Source organism: Fistularia commersonii, chromosome 8, assembly GCF_037954325.1.
Source record: "Fistularia commersonii isolate RoL2024-O1a breed Wild chromosome 8, RoL_Fcom_v1.0, whole genome shotgun sequence".
NCBI lineage: Eukaryota > Metazoa > Chordata > Actinopteri > Syngnathiformes > Fistulariidae > Fistularia > Fistularia commersonii.
In genome coordinates, this window is record NC_141291.1 from 8,182,425 (window position 1) to 8,200,593 (window position 18,169).

Here is an 18,169-nt window from a genome sequence, read left to right on the forward strand (position 1 = left end):
TTCCTCCCATCTCTGCCCGCCCTCCTCCCTCCTCCCTCTCTCCTCCCTCCCTCCGCCTCCTTCTCCCCTTCCTGTCAGCGGGCTATTATTGTACAAAGAATGCAAAGTGCTGCAAACGCAAAAGTAGAAGACAATTTCCTCATTTAAGCTTCAAGAGAGAGGATGTCCTCTGTCTGGAAGAACACGGGCATGCATGTGTGTGAATGAAATTAAGTTTGCAATTTCCAAGAAAGAAGTGATTCCAAAGTGCAAACCCGGAGGAGCAGCCCCAGCATCGAGGTCCACCGAAAGGCCCGGTGTTGGCCCTCAAGCCAACTGACCAAAAAAGGACCCTTCTCTCCAGAGGCTGCTCCACCATGCAGGTCGCGGCAATCGAGCTGTGATTAACCTCCCCACCTGATGGGGGGGGGGGGGGGGTCAGCTCTGCTGACACACTCCTGACTGCACACACACTGAAGGGTGACCGCCAGATGGGAAAAGCAGGCCTCTTTTTTCACTTTTAAGGACGAGAGGAGTTCCATCTCTTGTTTAGATCCATCAAGAGTCGGAAAGGCCTCCCCGTGCAACACCGAGACACCCCGAACCAGACGTCCTTAAAAATATGACCGTTAATAGCCTTTTGAATTGAACGGTTGTGCAGCTGCGAATCAGATTGTGAGGTTCCTGCCGGAGACCAGATGTCAGATGCCGGCCCGTGGCTCCGCAAGATGAGCCGATTAAAAAAACGCACGGCCTAACGGTTGTTCGGAAACGTGTGCCGATCGGCTCGCAGGCGGTTTTTACAGATTACATCGGACGTACTGGTGTGGAGCTCGCCGCAAATCGAGAGCGTTCACAGGTGTCTGAGATGGAACCCAGATAAAGAGAAAACATCACAACCACTGCAACGTCTTGCACCGAGAAGCTTCCTTCATAAGTCTGTAGAGGTTCTCAAAATCTTTTTTCATGGTGTTCAGACTTGACTGTCTTCACTTGAAGATGTTTCTTCAGCTCGTAAGGCTTTCAGTGATATTCACTTGCAGTAAAGTGGTAAATACTGCTCTTCTGCAGTAGCTCCTACCATGGAACTTCATTGTCAAGATGATTAAACCAAAGAAACAATATATATTATATGCATAAATGCATATGCTCAGCATATGTAGGTCCACAGTTGGATTCTTTCTGTGTGGAGTCTCCATGTGCTCCCATGTCTGTGTGGGGTTCTTCCAGGTTCCCTGGGTTCCCCTCACAGTCCAAATACAAGCAGGAGGTTTACTGGAGACCCTGAATTGTTCAGATGTATAAATAAGAGAGTGAATGGTTGTTTGTCTCTAAATGCAGCCCTGGTATCGACCGGCCCAGGGTGACCCCCGGCTCCATAAGCTGTATAGACGATGAATGACTATACATTTATATTCTGAAGATGTGCTTCCTGGACTTCACGCTCAGCTGTTAAATCATTTGGAGAATAACGATCAAAACAGCATTTAAGACTGTATAATTATACGTGTCTGTGAGGCGTCGGTTAGAATTCCGTGGAACTGCACGCCACGCGTGAGACGTTGAGTGTGTTTTCCTGCCCCCTCGATATGATTAAGGAATGATCGTGTTACGCAGAGGAACCGCCGCAGTTATTCCACAAACCCCTCTCTAACCCAAAGTAATAACAGGATCTGTCTGTTTGGAACAGAGTATTCAATCTGCGGTTTGGACATTTTTTAAGAGTCAGCAAATTCTGCCCCTGCGGTCCGATCCGGTAAAATTCCCCTCCGCGATCAAACTTTAAATGGAAAAATAGACGCTCGCCCTCGCATCGTTCCAAGGGGATGAAACGCTCTGACACGGTTTACCTTACTGTCAGACCGGTTTCACATCAGAACAACACAAGTCGCGTCTCCCTGTCTTCGTCATGGCCCAGGTTAAACACAACCGCACAAGGAGCTGGGGGAGGAAGGAGGAGGCTTCATGCCGCATAGCCCTCAGCTTGGTCAGTCCCTTCGGGTATGGCTAAGGAATACAGACAGAGACATAGATTGACAGGAGGTCTAGTTTGATGTCGTATCAAACTATCACATGTTTATTGTGTATATCACATGTAAGTACTGTTTAAGTATAAACATGTGAGTACATGTAAGTACTGATTAAGAAGTAAGCGGAAAAATAGCAAGTATCAAACCAGGCAATTAGTAGCTAAAGACATCCAGCCATTCACTCTGTCATTCACTTGTCACATTGAGACACCCATCCATTCACAGGTTACATATGAGATCAATCTGAAATACAAAGATTTTTCTTCCTAACCTGCTAAGGACAGTTATCGTCTCCACTTCATAAAAGCTGCTTGAACATTTAATCCAGCTGATGTTCAGTTTTAAGCATTCACATTCTATGTCCCATCGTAGCTTTTAAAGACTCGTATCCTCCAAACAGACCTTCAGGTGTGAGAGGACAGGACGAAAAACCCATAATAAACGGGTATTATCTCTGCGATAGGAACCACGATGAATCTCCAGTGCAGATGCCGACCGCTCACTGCTTTGGAGGACAATAAATTCAGCTCACAGCTGACTCTCAGAGGGTAAATTAAGATTCGGTCATGCAAAGATCGGGCCACGCCATATATCAGTGACTCTCCAACGGGGCCGAAAAGCTCCTTTGAGATGGTCTGGACGCTTCCTGTTTTTAGACTCGTATATGAAACTTCCAAAGAACCAAACCTTGACCCTGGATCGTGCTCCCCCCTTCCAGGCTTTTAGTTTTGGGAATGCTGGGCCTCTACCTCATTGGGGTTTCTGCAGTTTTCTGACACTGAATAGCTAAAATAAACAAACTAATTATATGTAGCGCTTACCCTTTAAATCCTGGGAAGAAGCTTTCGCCTCTGAAAATAACCCTCCCTCATCCTTAACACTTACCACGCGTTTTGTTCTCCAGCGAGGCCATATGTTGCCCGCCTTTTTGTCGTAGTTAAAACCCTGCACCGCCCCAGCCTCTCACGAAGCCAAATATCAGATGCCTATAAAGTGAAACTGCCCGGAAAGAAGCCGAGCAGGAACCGAAGCGCAAAGCGTCGTATGTGACATGTGTAAAGGCACAATGAACATCTGTCGGGATGGAAGCGGATGCTTCCTTTCCACGGAGAGGTATTGTGTGGCGTGTCAGGGCTGCACTCATGGGAAGTCATTCAAAGCCATAACTCTGTCCTCTTTCTCGGCCCAAGACAAAACCCTGTGAGGAGAGCCCAGGCCGGGGTGGTGCCGGGCCAGCGTGCCGCCTGAGTGTTTTCGACGCGCTCTATAATGGACTGTGGTTACTTTCACAGAGCATCTGCCAGATCTGGTGTTTTATGGCTCCGTCCTCATTGTATCTGGAGTGGAGCTCGGAGCGCAGGGGCTCTCAAGGCAGACGTTACATCTGCTTGCTTTCGTTTCCTTTTCTGCGGGAGTGCAGCTTCGAAAAGACATCGTCACATCTGCAGGTTTGGGGCGCCAAGAAAAGCAAGAGGTAGAATCTGTGAATTTTGTGCCATCGTGATTATGAAACAGATGTTGCTCTATAAATCAACACGACAACTATGTGTCATCTGATGGCTTTGACAGTTTCAGATACATAGTTTCATCTACGGATCTCGTTCAATCCTTTCAGTTGTTTTTCATAGCCTTCCTCCATATGAGGGCAATGTGATGCATTTGTCGTGTGTATTTGAATGTTGCAATGTCGATATCATTAAATTGAATATGCAAACTTCCTCTTTAATTGACTATTTTGTGCCTTTGAATAGTGTCTGATGGCACCGGAAGGGGTTTTGAGAAACATGGAACAGTTGAAATTTAGGAGTCAAGATCTTTAGAAGCAGGAGATATTCTATTTTAAACGACAAAAATTGCTTTGGAGAGAAAATAAATAAGACTAATTGAGGTGTAGTCTTATGAACAGAAAATGTAAGGGCACATCTTCACTGCCTTGTGCCAACTGGAGACGCGGCTTAACAAGAAACAAACTTTACCAATTGCAAACAAAAAAAACAGAGCGTGCAAAGTTACACAGATTCATAAATAGAAACATAGATGAAGAAAACACATGGGAATATTTTTTTTAGCCATAACTTATGATCGCAAACCTTTTCTCTATTGCTGCCAAATGGTTTGAAAATGACATAGACGTTACAGACAAGTCCTATATATACACACACACTTCTACTTTCGGCTTTTCCCTTTCAGGGGTCGCCACAGCAAATCCACCCTCTCCATCTACCCCTATTCTCTGTATCTTCCTCTCTCACACCAACTACCTTCATATCCTCTCTCACTACGTCCATAAATCTTCTCTTTGGTCTTCCTCGAGACCTCTTGCCTGGCAGCTCCAATTCCAGCATCCGTCTACCAATATATTCTCTATCCCTCCTTTGCACATGACCCAACCATCTCAGTCTGGCTTCTCTGACCTTCTCTCCAAAACATCTAACATGAGCTGTTCCTCTGATAGACTCATTCCTGATCTTATCCATCCTGGTCACTCCCAAAGAGAACCTCAACATCTTCATCTCTGCGACCTCTAGTTCTGCCTCCTGTCTTTTCGTCATTGTCACAGATTCTAGTCCATACATCATCGCTGGTCTCACCACTGTCTTGTACCCCCTTCCTTTCATTCTGGATGATAGTCTTCTATCACATTGTACCACCCAAAACCTTTCTCCATCCATGCCAACCTGCTTGGACCCGTCTCTTCACCTCTTCACCTGAAATCCTCCAACTTCTTGATCTCCAATCCCTGTAGCCTCACTGCTCCACCCGAGTTCCTCTCATTCACACACACGTATTCTGTCTTGCTGCGACTAACTTTCATTCCTCTCCTTTCCAGATCATACCTCCACCTCTCTAGATTTTCCTCTACCTGTTTTCTGCTCTCACTACAGATCAGAAAGTCATCTGCAAGCATCATAGTCCATGGAGATTCCTGTCTAACTTCATCTGTCTGCCTGTCCATCACCATTGCAAACAAGAAGGGGCTCAGAGCGAATCCCTGGTGGAGGAATGAACTTCACTGTCACCCCTACAGCACACCGTACCACTGTCTCACAGCTAGCATACATGTCCTGCACCAGTTTAACACACTTCACTCCAGACTTCCTCATACAATACCAGAGCTCCTCTCTTGGCACCCTGTCATATGCTTTTTCCAGGTCTGCAAAAACACATTGCATCTCCACACACACACACACACACACACACACACACACACACACACACACACACACACACACACACACACACACACACACACACACACATTAGACGTCTAAAAATGTCTTCTATGGTGTGTGCTGAGCAGGTTCTCCTTACCGTTCCTCATAGATAAGCCGCGGATCCACCCTGGTGGACAAGCGAGGCTGCAGATCTTGCAGGTTTCCGTCTGCAATGCGCCGCCGGTGCAACAGGAGGCGCGACGAGGTCTCGCTGCCGTTCTTCCGAAGAAGAAAAGGCCTCTCGCCGCTCAGGAAAATGGCCGACGTTGAGATGGATATCACGTCTAGAAGAATGAATAATTGCAACGAGCACGTGTAAGTCATTTCATTTAACATTTAATTGGCGCGGCTATTAAACGTTTGCCGTTTCGCGTTTGGAAATGGAAATTTCAGCAACAACGCGTGAAGAAGAATTTAGGAAGCGAGACGAGCCGCAGGGTTCACATTGCTGTCGGAGCTAGCTAACAGAGCTAATGGTCCTCAGCTCAACTAGCATTAAGTTTTACTAAAAGCACAGCGCACTTAAGTTAACGCGTGTTTTGTTGCGCCCAACATATTCATTTACCTTCCATTTTAATCTCAGCTCGCATTTTTTCAATGTCTAACGAATGTAGTCAATGGCAGTTGAGGATGTAGCTTGCTAGCTTAAATGTGCGTTGGCTACCATCGGTTAGCATGTGTTAGCTAAGAAGTGAAAACCATCTTGGCGGACATGCTCGAGGAAGCAGCAAAGTTTGGCCGTCGAGCTGTGGGTACTCCATCCGCGTTTTTAGCTCCACACCGACTTCATATTAAGAATACAGTTTACCACTCGTTGTGCAAATAATACAGTAAAGCTCTGTGTTTCACCGGTTTGTAGCTAAATCCGGCACATTACGTAACAGTAGTCCAATAACGTTAACCGGAGCTATTGCTTTGTGATTTAGATTCACTAGAATCCACCGTGTCGATTCGACTCAGCCACTTGTGTTATTTTGGTATTTATCCCTATTGTCGACTACCACACAGGTTATATATATCATAATTTTAAATGTAATACAGGATCGTAGGTCTTCCGCAAAGTGTTGTAAAATAAATATAAAACAAAACAAATTACACGTTAATATGTGGAAGACCAAACTGCCGCGGATAAAACCTATGACACAAGTGTGTAGCGGTGGGTTGATGAAGAAAAGCCTTAAACCTTTTACAAAGAGATTAAAATGGAAAGGCTGAAGCATCGCTTGTTTGGTTGCCAATGGTTACTGTTGTAGGAGGAGCAACAGGAAGCCCCATTGCTCTCTGTGTGACAGGGGATGCATCTAGAGATAACTGTTTATTTCCCTATGATGGCTAATGAAAATCCCCTTCAACTGTTGGTTTAATGCTAGATAAGGATGAAAACAGATGTACTGACAGTCACCTCAGAAAATTGCCCACATTATCAGTCTTATTTAGCCTAGAATGAATGCCGGTTTGTGCTGAAACACCATTCAGGCCTGAAAACTGAAAAGATGTCAAATAAATAAATCCCAATCAAGTTCTTCTGTCCAAGCACGGTATCCTGTACAAGTCCACAGGAACAATGTGTGCTTCAGATAATACTAGTGAGGATCCTGTGACGGCAAGAAGAGAAAGCTGACCCTGCTTGTGGCTTTCCATGGACGAGCTATCCGTTCTACAGGGATCCACTGTGTAATCTTTTCTAGTCATCCATAAATGTCTATGCTTAGACTGGCAAGTCTAGGAGCGAGAGGAGTGAGAACAGAAGTCCTGCATCTTGCAAGACATCTGCAAGAGAGAAAACCTTGTTTTTGATTCAAGAACGGTTACGGTGCACCGTCATCCCACAGAAAGCTCACCATTAGAACATGGTAACTAGGGTGAAACACAAAATATATCGCAAACTCTTATGAACCCTCTGTGTGGGTGAGTTGCAACTTTATGACATCACAGTTGAATGGTGAGACCTGGGGTGTGATTGGGCCATCTGAGAATACGTACTTTAATGATGTCACAAGCGAGCGGAGAAAATTTACAATGTGATTAAAAACCTCACAGAAAAACAAGAAGATGCCGGCGATGCCTTTGCGAAGACTTGAACTTAATCGAGTCCTGCAATCTGGGTCCGTCGCAGGAGGAAGATAAATAGCTGGGTATGGAGAGGCAATGAAATACTTGAGGTTTGAAAACAATGTTGACTGAGAGAGGATTGCGCTTCAATTGGGAAGGAAGAAGTGGAGAGGCGAATGAACTCTTAGTTTTTCTGGGCAATATGATCCACAATGTGGATTGCAATATCCTTTAAAAATTGTTTTTTGGTTTAAATGTTTTTGAAGTGTGTTTTGAGATCCAATTTTTCTTGGGCTTTACTTTAAGTTCAGGACTTCAAAAGTCACCACGCACTAAGCAATCTGAATCCCTTGTGTGGTTGTAAAGTGCAAACATGCAAGTCTCATGCAGCCAGCCAAAGAGCAAAAACTCCCTTAAATGAAAACCATGTGAATTATGTTTGTCCCAAAGACAGGTACATTGTCTAAATCATTACTATGATGATACTTTAAGAAGTGGAACCCACGATTCATCCGTGTGACATTATGAGACAACTTCTTACACAACAGGAAGTCACTGCTGTTTTACCGCCCCCATCTCTAATTCTGCCAACTCTGACACCAGTAAAAACTAAGAGCCCTTAAGTTGGTGCTAATGCATCTCCAGGTGTCAAGGAGAAAAAGAGCTTGGCATTGGTAGTTGCATTACTGCCGCTTTTGACTTCAGTGTCACATTTGTCATCCTTCGACTTCTTTGACTGCAATCTTACATGAGTGACTCATAGAGCAGATAAAAGTGACTGCTCGGGGGGCCACCTTAATTCATCTCTGCTCAAAAAAGAGCTGCCTTTGGATTAATATGCCACTTCCATGTGATTGTTCTTTACTATTTCAAATAACTCGGTCGCTCGAACACTGTCGTTTCATTTACATGTCAGTGTACAGGGAGTCATGTTTCCTTAGTTTGCATATGACAATAAACACATTGAACGCTTGGATCGCCTTAAATCCCCTTAATTTACAAGGGGTAACAACCGCAGCCCTCCCGGTTCCTGTTAGACTCACCAGTTAAAAGATTACTCCAGGGGATTCAGGGGAAATGCGTGTATGATGATAACTTTTGTCATGCCTTTGAAGCAAATACAAATATCCACTACTTATGAGCCTAATTTATACAGGAATACAGCAAAGACAACAGAAATGTAGCACTAGCGATGGCAAAATATGTGACATCCCACTTTGAGCTAGATGTGTGAATGACCAACACCTGCCTCTGCGCCAGATTTTCCCGGCATTGAATTTGTGTTTGTCTGAAACAGGCTTAAAGGAAACCCCGAGTCTGCACAAACAAACAGGTCTCACTTGTCCCATCAATGTCAAAACAAACTCTCCGGCTCCCTCTCTGTCTCCTGCCACCCAATTATTAGTATGTCTGCGCGGCTCCTTTCCAAGCACGGCTGCATCGTCTCTGGAAGCGGATCGTTTCATGTCCGCTTAAATTGGTGCTGCAATTGGACACTAGCTGCATTTGGCTCAAACTAAGAGGCATTTAACCAACCTCTCCTGCGGGTGTTTGAACCGTGGCAGTTGTAACTGTTCCCAAGCTCCCTCGAGCGAGGCCCGCACTAGTGTAAAGGTCAGGACAGCGAGTTCACATTTAGCTGTTTATCTTTACACTACACTTCCATATTTATTCTTAATCTGTTTAAGGGGACAAATGTACTCCCAACACTACAGTATCAGCCTCTCATTTTAAGATCTAATCATGCTGAGTACAAAATAACGTTTTGGAGTGATAAGATTGCGTATTAAATACGGGATCTGGACTACGTTTGGGCTTCCACAATATAATTAAAAAACATAATTATTTTTTGATCACTGTTGTTTGGTTTATTTGGACAAATCATACGTCTATAAATTGTTCTTTGTTTATCCTGTTCGTAAGATTTGTTTTTACAAATCCAGTGGTTCACAGGGGAGCGGATTGTTAATTTTGGGCCGACAAAAGGGACTTAAGTGCCCTGCTCATGAATCGTAATGTGACTTTAGCCTACCTGTGTGCCCAACCTTTCCCATTTGCTTTTCAAAACAGGAAACAGGATCTGGAAAGCCATGAGAGGAGCGGAAATGAAGACAGCGGAGATGTTTCTGAGGAAGAAGAGGAGGAAGAGGTGAGACCTTGCCATGAACGGCCACTGATATGATTTCTTGATAGTCATAAAAAACACACATCATAGCATGAGGACTACAACCAAATCACAGTTTGGAAGTAGTCTTTGTCAAAGTTTATTATTCCTTCAAATTGAAAGAGAAATTCTCCACCATTTGGACAGAAAGTCTGTGAAACAGAGACACCCGTCTGCTGGTGAGTGTTCATCAGTGTTTTCCCTCCATTAGCCTTGCAGGGAGTCTGCACAACGTGTTACAGTGTAACCGATTATGTGCTGATCTGATTTACAGGCAGAGATAATCACAGTGGTCACATTAGGCAAACAACCATGCACATGATAGATAGCAGATGTCTGGCTTCTTATTCTCTCCCTCATTTTCACTAACAGTGAATACAATACAGTCTTGGGGAGGGTATTAAAGGCACAGAATGAGGAACTTGATCTGAGTCAGCAGGTAGAAATGAAAAGAATCCCAGTGCGGAAAAGAGATCTCCATGAGTGCTTCTTATAATACGTCGAGTCGACAGGACGCCCATATAAATTGTTTATCCTGTTGTCGTCTCCAGGAGGAGGCAGAAGCTAACGGTGAGAAGACGGAAGAGGTGTCCAAACATCATAGCAGTGGTGGGAAACACAAGAGGAAAAAACACAAGCATCGCAGTAAGCACAAAAAACACAAGCACGCGTCCGACGAGGACAAGGACCGCAAACGCAAGCATCGCCACAAACACAGGAAACACAAACGCAAAGAGGCCTCCTCACCCACTGCCACGGCCATCTTTGGCTCCGTGAGGCAGAAAAAAGTCGAGTCGTCACCCTCTTCTGGAAACCCAAGCCTAGATGACAGGGCGCTGCTGGAGGATTTGGAGAAACAGAGAGCTATGATTAAAGCTGAGCTGGACAGCCAGTTGATGGAGGGAAAGGTACAGTCAGGTATGGGTTTAATACTTCAGGGTTACGACTCCGGATCAGAAGAGGATGGAGACAGTAGGGTCAGAAATGGAGAACAGCGTCAAAAGGGCAGCTCAGGTAAACCGATATCACCACGGGGAGGGGGGAGCGGTAAGTCTCGACGGGACTCAACGGAGGGCACTAAAAGCAGCTCCAAGCGACGCAGTCGCAGCAAGTCCGCGGAAAAGCCCGCAAAGGAGCCCAAGCAGGAGAAAGTGACCAAAAGCACCAAGGACACTGGAGCGAAAGACAGAGGCCGCGGAAGGAGCAAGTCTAAAGACAGAAAACATTCAGAAAGCACTGATAGAGCCAAGGAGAAAGCCACGAAGTACAGCTCTCCCCCAAGCTCGCGAGCAGAACAGAAAGGTAGCCGCACTGATAAACGGTCCTCTCCGCACCGGGACGACAGGCCGGCCCCGGAGCGGGCGAGCCGGAGGTCCGGGTCCATCGGGCGCGAGCGGCCCGGTCGCTCTGACACCGACCGTGACAAACGGCCCACCAAGTCCCCATCTAAAGACGCCTCGTCCGGTAAAGAGAACCGCTCCCCGCATCGACGGGCGCCTCACAGCCCGCTGAGACGGCGCAGTGCTTCCCCTCGGCCCAGAGACAGCCACCAGCCCTCAGCCAGCGCCTCTGAGAGGACCTCCAAGCAGAGCCATTCCCCCGCCAGGACACGACCTTCTCCCAGGAGGGGCCGTAGCCGTTCTTCAGATGTCAGGAGGAGGGATGCTGACAGGCAGGAGTCGCCACTGAGGTGAGCGGACTTTTGTTTTGTGTCCCCCCCTCCCCCCCAATAATCTGACAAGTATTGTCCTTTCCAGAGGCCGGTTTGACATGCATCTCTGCTAGTGCCTCAGTGGGATTCAAGAGCTCAAGCTCCTGCAGAGGTGTATGTTGACACATGGAGTCTATTTTGCAGGAAGCGTCTGCGAGCAGACGGCGGGTCCGGGAGAGATCGATCGAGAGACAACAGCCCCCGGCCTTCCTTCCGCCGCAGGATTAGTCGCTCACCTCTGAGACGGAGGTCTCCCTCTCTGCGGCGACGCTCACGTTCTTCTCCCCGCCGACGGAGCAGGTCCCCGCTGAGGCACAGGTGAAGGCCATTTTTGCGCCTTTTTTGGCACCCTGCTGTCCGCATACTCACTCGTTGGGATAGGGAACGATCATTTTCAACCCTCCACAGGTCTGGGGAGCGAGACCGCTATGGGAGACTGAGGCAGTACCGACGCTCGATGTCCCGCGACCGGGAGAGGAGGAGGCGGCGCAGCAGAGACGAAGACAAGTACAAGGGAAGCCTCTCTGAGGGCATGAAGGTTGATCAGGAATCCTCAGAAGGAGAAATGTGAGCTCAATGTGGTCTTTGTAGTTCTTCCTTTCCCTTTGACTAGCATCCAGTCACCTCAGTGCCTGTAAGCTAAGTGTAAAATGCGTTCAGATTCCTGTCAACCACCGTTCCTGTCCATTTCATTATGTTTGTAAGTTTCTATGTCCCTTTGCAGGCTGGAAGACTTCGATGGTGAGGAGATTGATGAAGAGGCTCTCATTGAACAGCGCCGACAGCAACGCCTTGCCATTGTTCAGGTCAGCTTCCTCCTTTTTTCCCCTTAACAAAACCATCTTTCTACCTCATGCCCGGTGTTGACGACAAAGTATAGCAAATAACCAATAATGGATCAATTGAGTGTGCCCTATACCCGTGTCCTTACAGAAATACAAGATTGTCAACGAGGACACCAACATGGTGTCGGAGCCCAGCAGCCCTCAGAGCAGCACACGGAGCCGCTCACCCTCGCCCGACGACATTCTAGAGCGAGCGGCCGCGGACGTTAAGGAGTACGAACGGGAGAACCTCAACACCTTCGAGGCCAACATCAAGGCCAAGCACAACCTCATCGCCCAGGAGAAAGACGGTATTGTCCCGTTCACAATGTAGAGCTCTGTTGGCATACAAGGCCAACTGAATGAACCACGCCCGCCACCCTTTTTGCACCAACTCAAATATTAAGGGTTAGCTTGAGTTTGGTTTGTTTTGATAAATGGCTGGAAAAACATTGACTAGCTTCCACGGCCGCGTGAAATACATGAAACACACACCGTTCAAATGTGTGATACTCTGACACAAGTACAGGAATTACACAGAATCATATGACAGCCCTGCAAGCCCCATCTTTCACCTTTACCAGCCCTGGGTCCTCCTTCCATGTCTCTGGTTAAGCACCGTCAGCCGCAGAGGGGTGACCATAAAAGCCCAAATGAACGAGAACCGAAAGTGACGATAGAAAATAGGCCTCATCTGTTTGCTGACCGTGAAATCACTATTAACTTTGTTATATGCGAAAATCCCTGGCCTGCAGCAGTCAAACAGTGTGAAAGTTGTTCCTCTTCCGTTAGATGCTTGTTTTACCACCTCGGTTATTTTTTGTGTTTTTTTTGCATCACCAGGTCATTATGTTTATCTGTGTTCCTTATTGACTGTCGAAATGGGAAGTCTTGACAGGCGGATGTAATTCGTCAGAGCAGCTCCATCTACGGCCAAAAAGTGGTTGTAAAGTGACGTCGTAAAGTCATTCTCTATCCCCCAAATCACATACGGTAGTGGTGTTACATTGAGCCTGTGGGAGCTAATTCATGACGAGGCGGCAGGCCTCTGGTCAGCTGCCAGGATTTTGCCCGCAGAATGCCACATGCTTGTCTGAACCTGTCCTCAAAGCCCTTGGTGCCTTAGAGAAGGTCTGCAGATCTCTTCAGCGGTACCTTTTTGACACTGACCAACTTCTCAGTTCCTACTAATGAGCGTTTTTGTGTCTTTTCTCACCAAACTGAAATTAAGTGCATGGAGAAAATCGAGTTGGTCAGGCTAGAGCATGTGGGAGAGCTCAGTGTTGCTGGTGAAGGTGATCAGACTTGCCAAAGTTCATAAGTCCATGCAAAAGTCAATTAAAGATAAATCTTTGGTGTCTCGAGTTGTTTAACACATGCAAAGTTATGTGATGCAGGGGTTTTAATTTCTTTCTTTTTGTCATGTGTTCATTCAGTTGCTGGCTTGTTATCCAAAGCCTGGGTGTCTCTGCCACCTGCAGCATGTTTTGATCTCTGCAGAGTATGTGAATCAAACACAAGTACCAGATAATTCTGTTTTACAGCGTGGTTGATAACTGCACATTCACACCGCGTGGCCTCACTGTTGCTCTTTGTTCCAGGAGCCAACCCAAAGAAGCCCTCGGCCCCTGACATGTTCACTGAGTCAGACGACATGTTCGCCGCTGACTTTGACGTAAGCGCTTTCGTACCCGTTTGAAACGCTCTCATCACTACCCTTAACACCTTGAGTGTCAAATAGTAATCGAGCCACCGTTTCTTTGCAGAGTGCACGGATGAGAGCAGCCGGAGTCGGTAAGGACTTCAAGGAGAACCCGAACCTCAGAGACAACTGGACAGACGCCGAGGGTTACTATCGTAAGTCCTTTTGCACACCTCGCTGATCTATCTACATTCGTCTGCATATGCCGCTAGGTGAGCCATCACAAAACACCAACAAATGTGTTGAACGCTCATCAAAGGAATGAAAACAATTAACATTTCAGGCTGCGGAGTTTTTGGTTTTCAACCCCAAGAAATCTGAGCCCTTAGACATCTTTTGCTTTGATAATCCCGCAGGGGTGAATATCGGAGAGACACTGGACAAGCGCTACGACGTGTACGGCTACACCGGGCAGGGTGTGTTCAGCAATGTGATCCGGGCCCGTGACACTGCCAGGGCCGGCCAGGAGGTGGCAGTTAAGATAATCCGAAACAACGAGCTAATGTGAGAAATAGACTGGTGTTACGATGGGAGTTTATGGAGATCTGCAGCAGGACACAGACATGCAAAGGCTGCTCTCTGACCTTTGTTAAATGTGTTTTTCCTCTCGAGCAGGCAGAAAACCGGTTTGAAAGAGTTAGAGTTCCTCAAAAAGCTAAACGATGCTGATCCCGATGACAAGTTCCACTGCCTTCGCCTGTTCAGGCATTTCTACCACAAGCAGCATCTCTGCCTGGTGTTCGAGCCGCTCAGGTACCGTGGCGCCGCCCCCTACCCCCCGCCGACGCCCTGTGATCTGGCATTAACGATGCGACGCACTCTCGTTTCCAGTATGAATCTGAGGGAGGTGCTGAAGAAGTACGGCAAAGACGTCGGGCTCCACATCAAGGCCGTGCGCTCCTACAGTCAGCAGCTCTTCTTGGCCCTGAAGCTGCTCAAACGATGCAACATCCTCCACGCAGACATCAAGCCAGACAACATCTTGGTACCGACTGAGCGCCTGCTCTGTAGATTCACCGCGGTGGCGTCCTGCGGGCTCTCATCTCTTCTTTTCCCTCTGAATTTCCCAAGGTGAACGAATCCAAGACCATATTGAAGCTCTGCGACTTTGGTTCCGCTTCACACGTCGCCGACAACGACATCACACCGTATCTGGTCAGCAGATTCTACCGGGCTCCGGAAATCAGTACGTGGCGCTCCCTGTCCAAACCCCTCGTGTATCCTGCCGTCGCGTCCAAAGTTAACCCTGGCCCGCTTCTCTCTGTCCAAGTCATAGGAAAGCCGTACGACTACGGGATCGACATGTGGTCCGTCGGCTGCACGCTGTACGAGCTTTACACCGGAAAGATACTTTTTCCTGGATCTTCCAACAATCACATGATCAAACTGGCAATGGACCTGAAGGGCAAGATGCCCAACAAGGTAGGATTGCATCACAGGATTTCAGCCTCGCTCCGCTTCCTCCGCAGATCAAGTGAGGTCTGCCGCCGCTCCATGGCGCATTCAAGAACCTACATGTGATGCAACCCTGTGCTTCTCTTTCCTCAGATGATCCGCAAAGGCCTGTTCAAAGACCAGCACTTCGATCAGAATTTGAACTTCCTGTACATTGAAGTAGACAAAGTGACGGAAAGGGTCAGTGCGCCGTCTTACTCATTTCCATTTCACTTTTCTGCCTGTCAAATAGGTGATGCTTAAACAGTTTTAGAGTTGAGAGTAATGGCACCATTCATTACGTTTGACTCTGCCACTTCAGGAAAAGGTGACGGTGATGAGCACCATCAACCCCACCAAAGACCTGCTGTCCGACATGATCGGAGGCCAGCGGCTGCCCGAGGACCAGAGGAAGAAGGTGATGCAGCTGAAGGACCTGCTGGACGGCACTCTGATGCTGGACCCGGCCAAACGCGTGAGCATCAACCAGGCTCTGCAGCATCCCTTTATCCAGGAGAAGATCTGACAGCCGGGGCCCCCGCACACGTCAAGAGCAGACGGAGAAGCAACCACTAAAGCAGATCTGACAGGAACTCTGCAGCGAGAGAACCGACCCACAGACTTCTATTCAGAATGTCAGGAATTTTTGTTCTTCCTCCACATCAGTTTCTCCACGGATACATCGTTGTTTTATTGTAAATAGATTATCCAACCGGGAGCCGTTCTTGAAGTCATACATCTTTTTTTTTTTTTTTTTTTGGTATCATTGTAAACTTCCACTGATACCTGGCAATGCAGTTCTGGACTTTTTTTTTTTTTTTAAATTTAACTGGCAATGAAGTGACGGATGAAAAGAAAAACAATATAATTCCTGTAAATACTGTATGTCTATTGCATTCAAAATCTGGAGCAGCAGACAGTCGAGTGTTGTCACAGTCGCATAATCTGAGAACATCTGTCTTTTTTTTCCACCCTTTTTCTTCCTTTTTAATTTTCAAACCACATTGCTCACTCTGGGGCGATGCATGCTTCTGAATGTGCACCCTTTTGTGCTCTAGATTTCTGTGGTGCAGGCCTGTGTAAATGCTCTGTATGTGCATCAGTGTCCCCCCCCCTCCACACACACACACACACACAACCTTGTCCCCTAACCAGTTTTCCAGCTTAAGGAATAGAAACCTAGTATGTACTCCTCAAAGATGAAATTCTTATTTTTTAAAAAAGTAGTCTTTTTTTTTTTTTTTTTTCTTCATTTTCTCCATTGCTAGACATTTCCATGTTTTCTGCCCCCCCCCGACCCTCCGCCCTCCCCTATCCAGCACGCCCACCTGGTCCCGGCTCTTAAGGCTCTCAGATTTAAGTGCCTCCTGTACGAGCCTTGTGCGTTACAACACCCAACCGTGCTGGTCCATTGAATCACACCTGTGACCCCCGACCCCACTTCCTCCTCCTCTTGTTGTATATAGTCCATAGTTATTGTCATTTCATGGATGATTTTGTTTATTTTCATTATGTGGTAATAACAATCTCGTGATTTCAATAAAGGATACTTGTGGAAACGCTGCTGAAAAAGCACCTTCGGTATAAGACAACTTTTTAGTAATAAAATGTTTCCTATTGTACGCTCCTGGTGTCGTCACTCGGTCGGCGCCCCTCAAAGCTCAGATATGCGCTGATTATGTCACGGGGGGAGTGAAACCCGGCAAAGGGGAAGTGGGGGGAGGCCCTCGTCCCAGTAAGAGAAATCCTAAAGGAAGGGGAGTGTTGGGAAAATGTGAGCGCCTTTGGAGAAAATGACTCTTGACAGCTGCAGCCTCAGAACATGGAAAGCTAAAGCGGCCAATCTTGTATCCAACGGTTTTACGGCTCTCTCTCATGCACACACACACACACTTGGTTTCCGTCGTGCATAAAAAAAGCATAATATGAAACCGTCTTTGGATAGATTCCAGCCCTCTCCCGTTCTCCCCAAACCTGGAGAGTCAGGGAAATGATGCAAGCTCCCAGCCGGCTTGCACGCCGCTCACAGAGAAGGACCGATAGTTGCCAGTGGGCTCTCATTAGACACATCTGGGCCACAGAGCTGCAACCACTTGGGGTGGTGATGGCCACTAACGGCTTGTTTTTTATCCCTGGACGTGAAGGGATGAGGGCAAGGCCGCTACTGTCATGTGTCATGACGCCGCCGCACGCTTGTCGTTTCCTACGACGGTCAGAAGAGGGCGTCACAGAGACGTCCCTCACTTGAGTTTTGCAAAGAACGGCCTCAGAGATGAACTCAAGTCTGAGGCAGGAAAAACTAAACACTAAGTACCAATGAGAGGATTATTGGTGTGTTTATAAAGATAATAGTGTTCTGTTTTTTCCACAATGAATACAACTTAAGGTCTCAATTGTCTTTCATTCGTTCATTAACTATCCATAACACTTACCCTGATGGTCGTGGGGTGCTGGAGACGATCCGGGCTGTCATTGAGCGAGAGGCGGGGTTCCATCACAGGGACACCTATAGACATTTTCAACCATTTTCACACGACATATGGACACATGCAACCATTCACTCTGTCACATTTTAAAGAGAGAGACACAACCATTCACTCTCAAGCGTCGTATAGACATACAACCATTCACCATCTAATTCATGTCATATAGTAAACCAGGCACACTAACATTCAAATTATATAGACACAATATTCACCCATTCACACACCATAGACATAAAATTCATCCTCTCCCTCACGCGTCATATACGTACACACAACCATTCACTTTCTTATTCGTGTCACATAGAGGCATACAACACTCACCCTCTCATTCACAGGTCATATACACACTACTATTCAGTCCCTCATTTATACGTCAGATATACAACAATTAACTGTCTTATTCACAGGTCATATAGAGACTCTCAAATGTCCTATAGACACAACCAATCACTCTATCACATTTCAAAGAGAAACATTTTCACACATCAAAAGCATACAACTGTTCACCCTCTCATTCACAAGTCATATACGCACTACTATTCACTCCTTCATTTATACGTCAGATATACATC

General features: G+C 46.8%; 1 protein-coding gene across 1 annotated transcript; it reads left to right on the forward strand.

The window, feature by feature from the left end:
* Positions 1-5,463: 5,463 nt before the first annotated feature.
* Positions 5,464-16,686, forward strand: prpf4bb (pre-mRNA processing factor 4Bb). The gene is made up of 16 exons (XM_086150899.1): positions 5,464-5,539; positions 9,347-9,425; positions 9,992-11,130; positions 11,296-11,469; positions 11,560-11,718; positions 11,876-11,957; positions 12,085-12,286; positions 13,577-13,650; positions 13,742-13,832; positions 14,034-14,181; positions 14,293-14,430; positions 14,509-14,662; positions 14,749-14,863; positions 14,948-15,099; positions 15,226-15,312; positions 15,434-16,686. The coding sequence occupies exons 1-16, from the start codon at positions 5,481-5,483 to the stop codon at positions 15,635-15,637; spliced, it is 3,057 nt and encodes a 1,018-aa protein (XP_086007025.1). The 5' UTR covers positions 5,464-5,480; the 3' UTR covers positions 15,638-16,686.
* The last annotated feature ends 1,483 nt before the right edge of the window (positions 16,687-18,169 follow it).

Coding starts and splice junctions, on each gene's coding strand:
- prpf4bb (XM_086150899.1), top strand. CDS start 5,481: ATGGCCGACGTTGAGATGGATATCACGTCTAGAAGAATGAATAATTGC. Junction 5,540..9,346: donor AATAATTGCAACGAGCACGT/GTAAGTCATTTC, acceptor TTTTCAAAACAG/GAAACAGGATCTGGAAAGCC. Junction 9,426..9,991: donor AGGAAGAAGAGGAGGAAGAG/GTGAGACCTTGC, acceptor TGTCGTCTCCAG/GAGGAGGCAGAAGCTAACGG.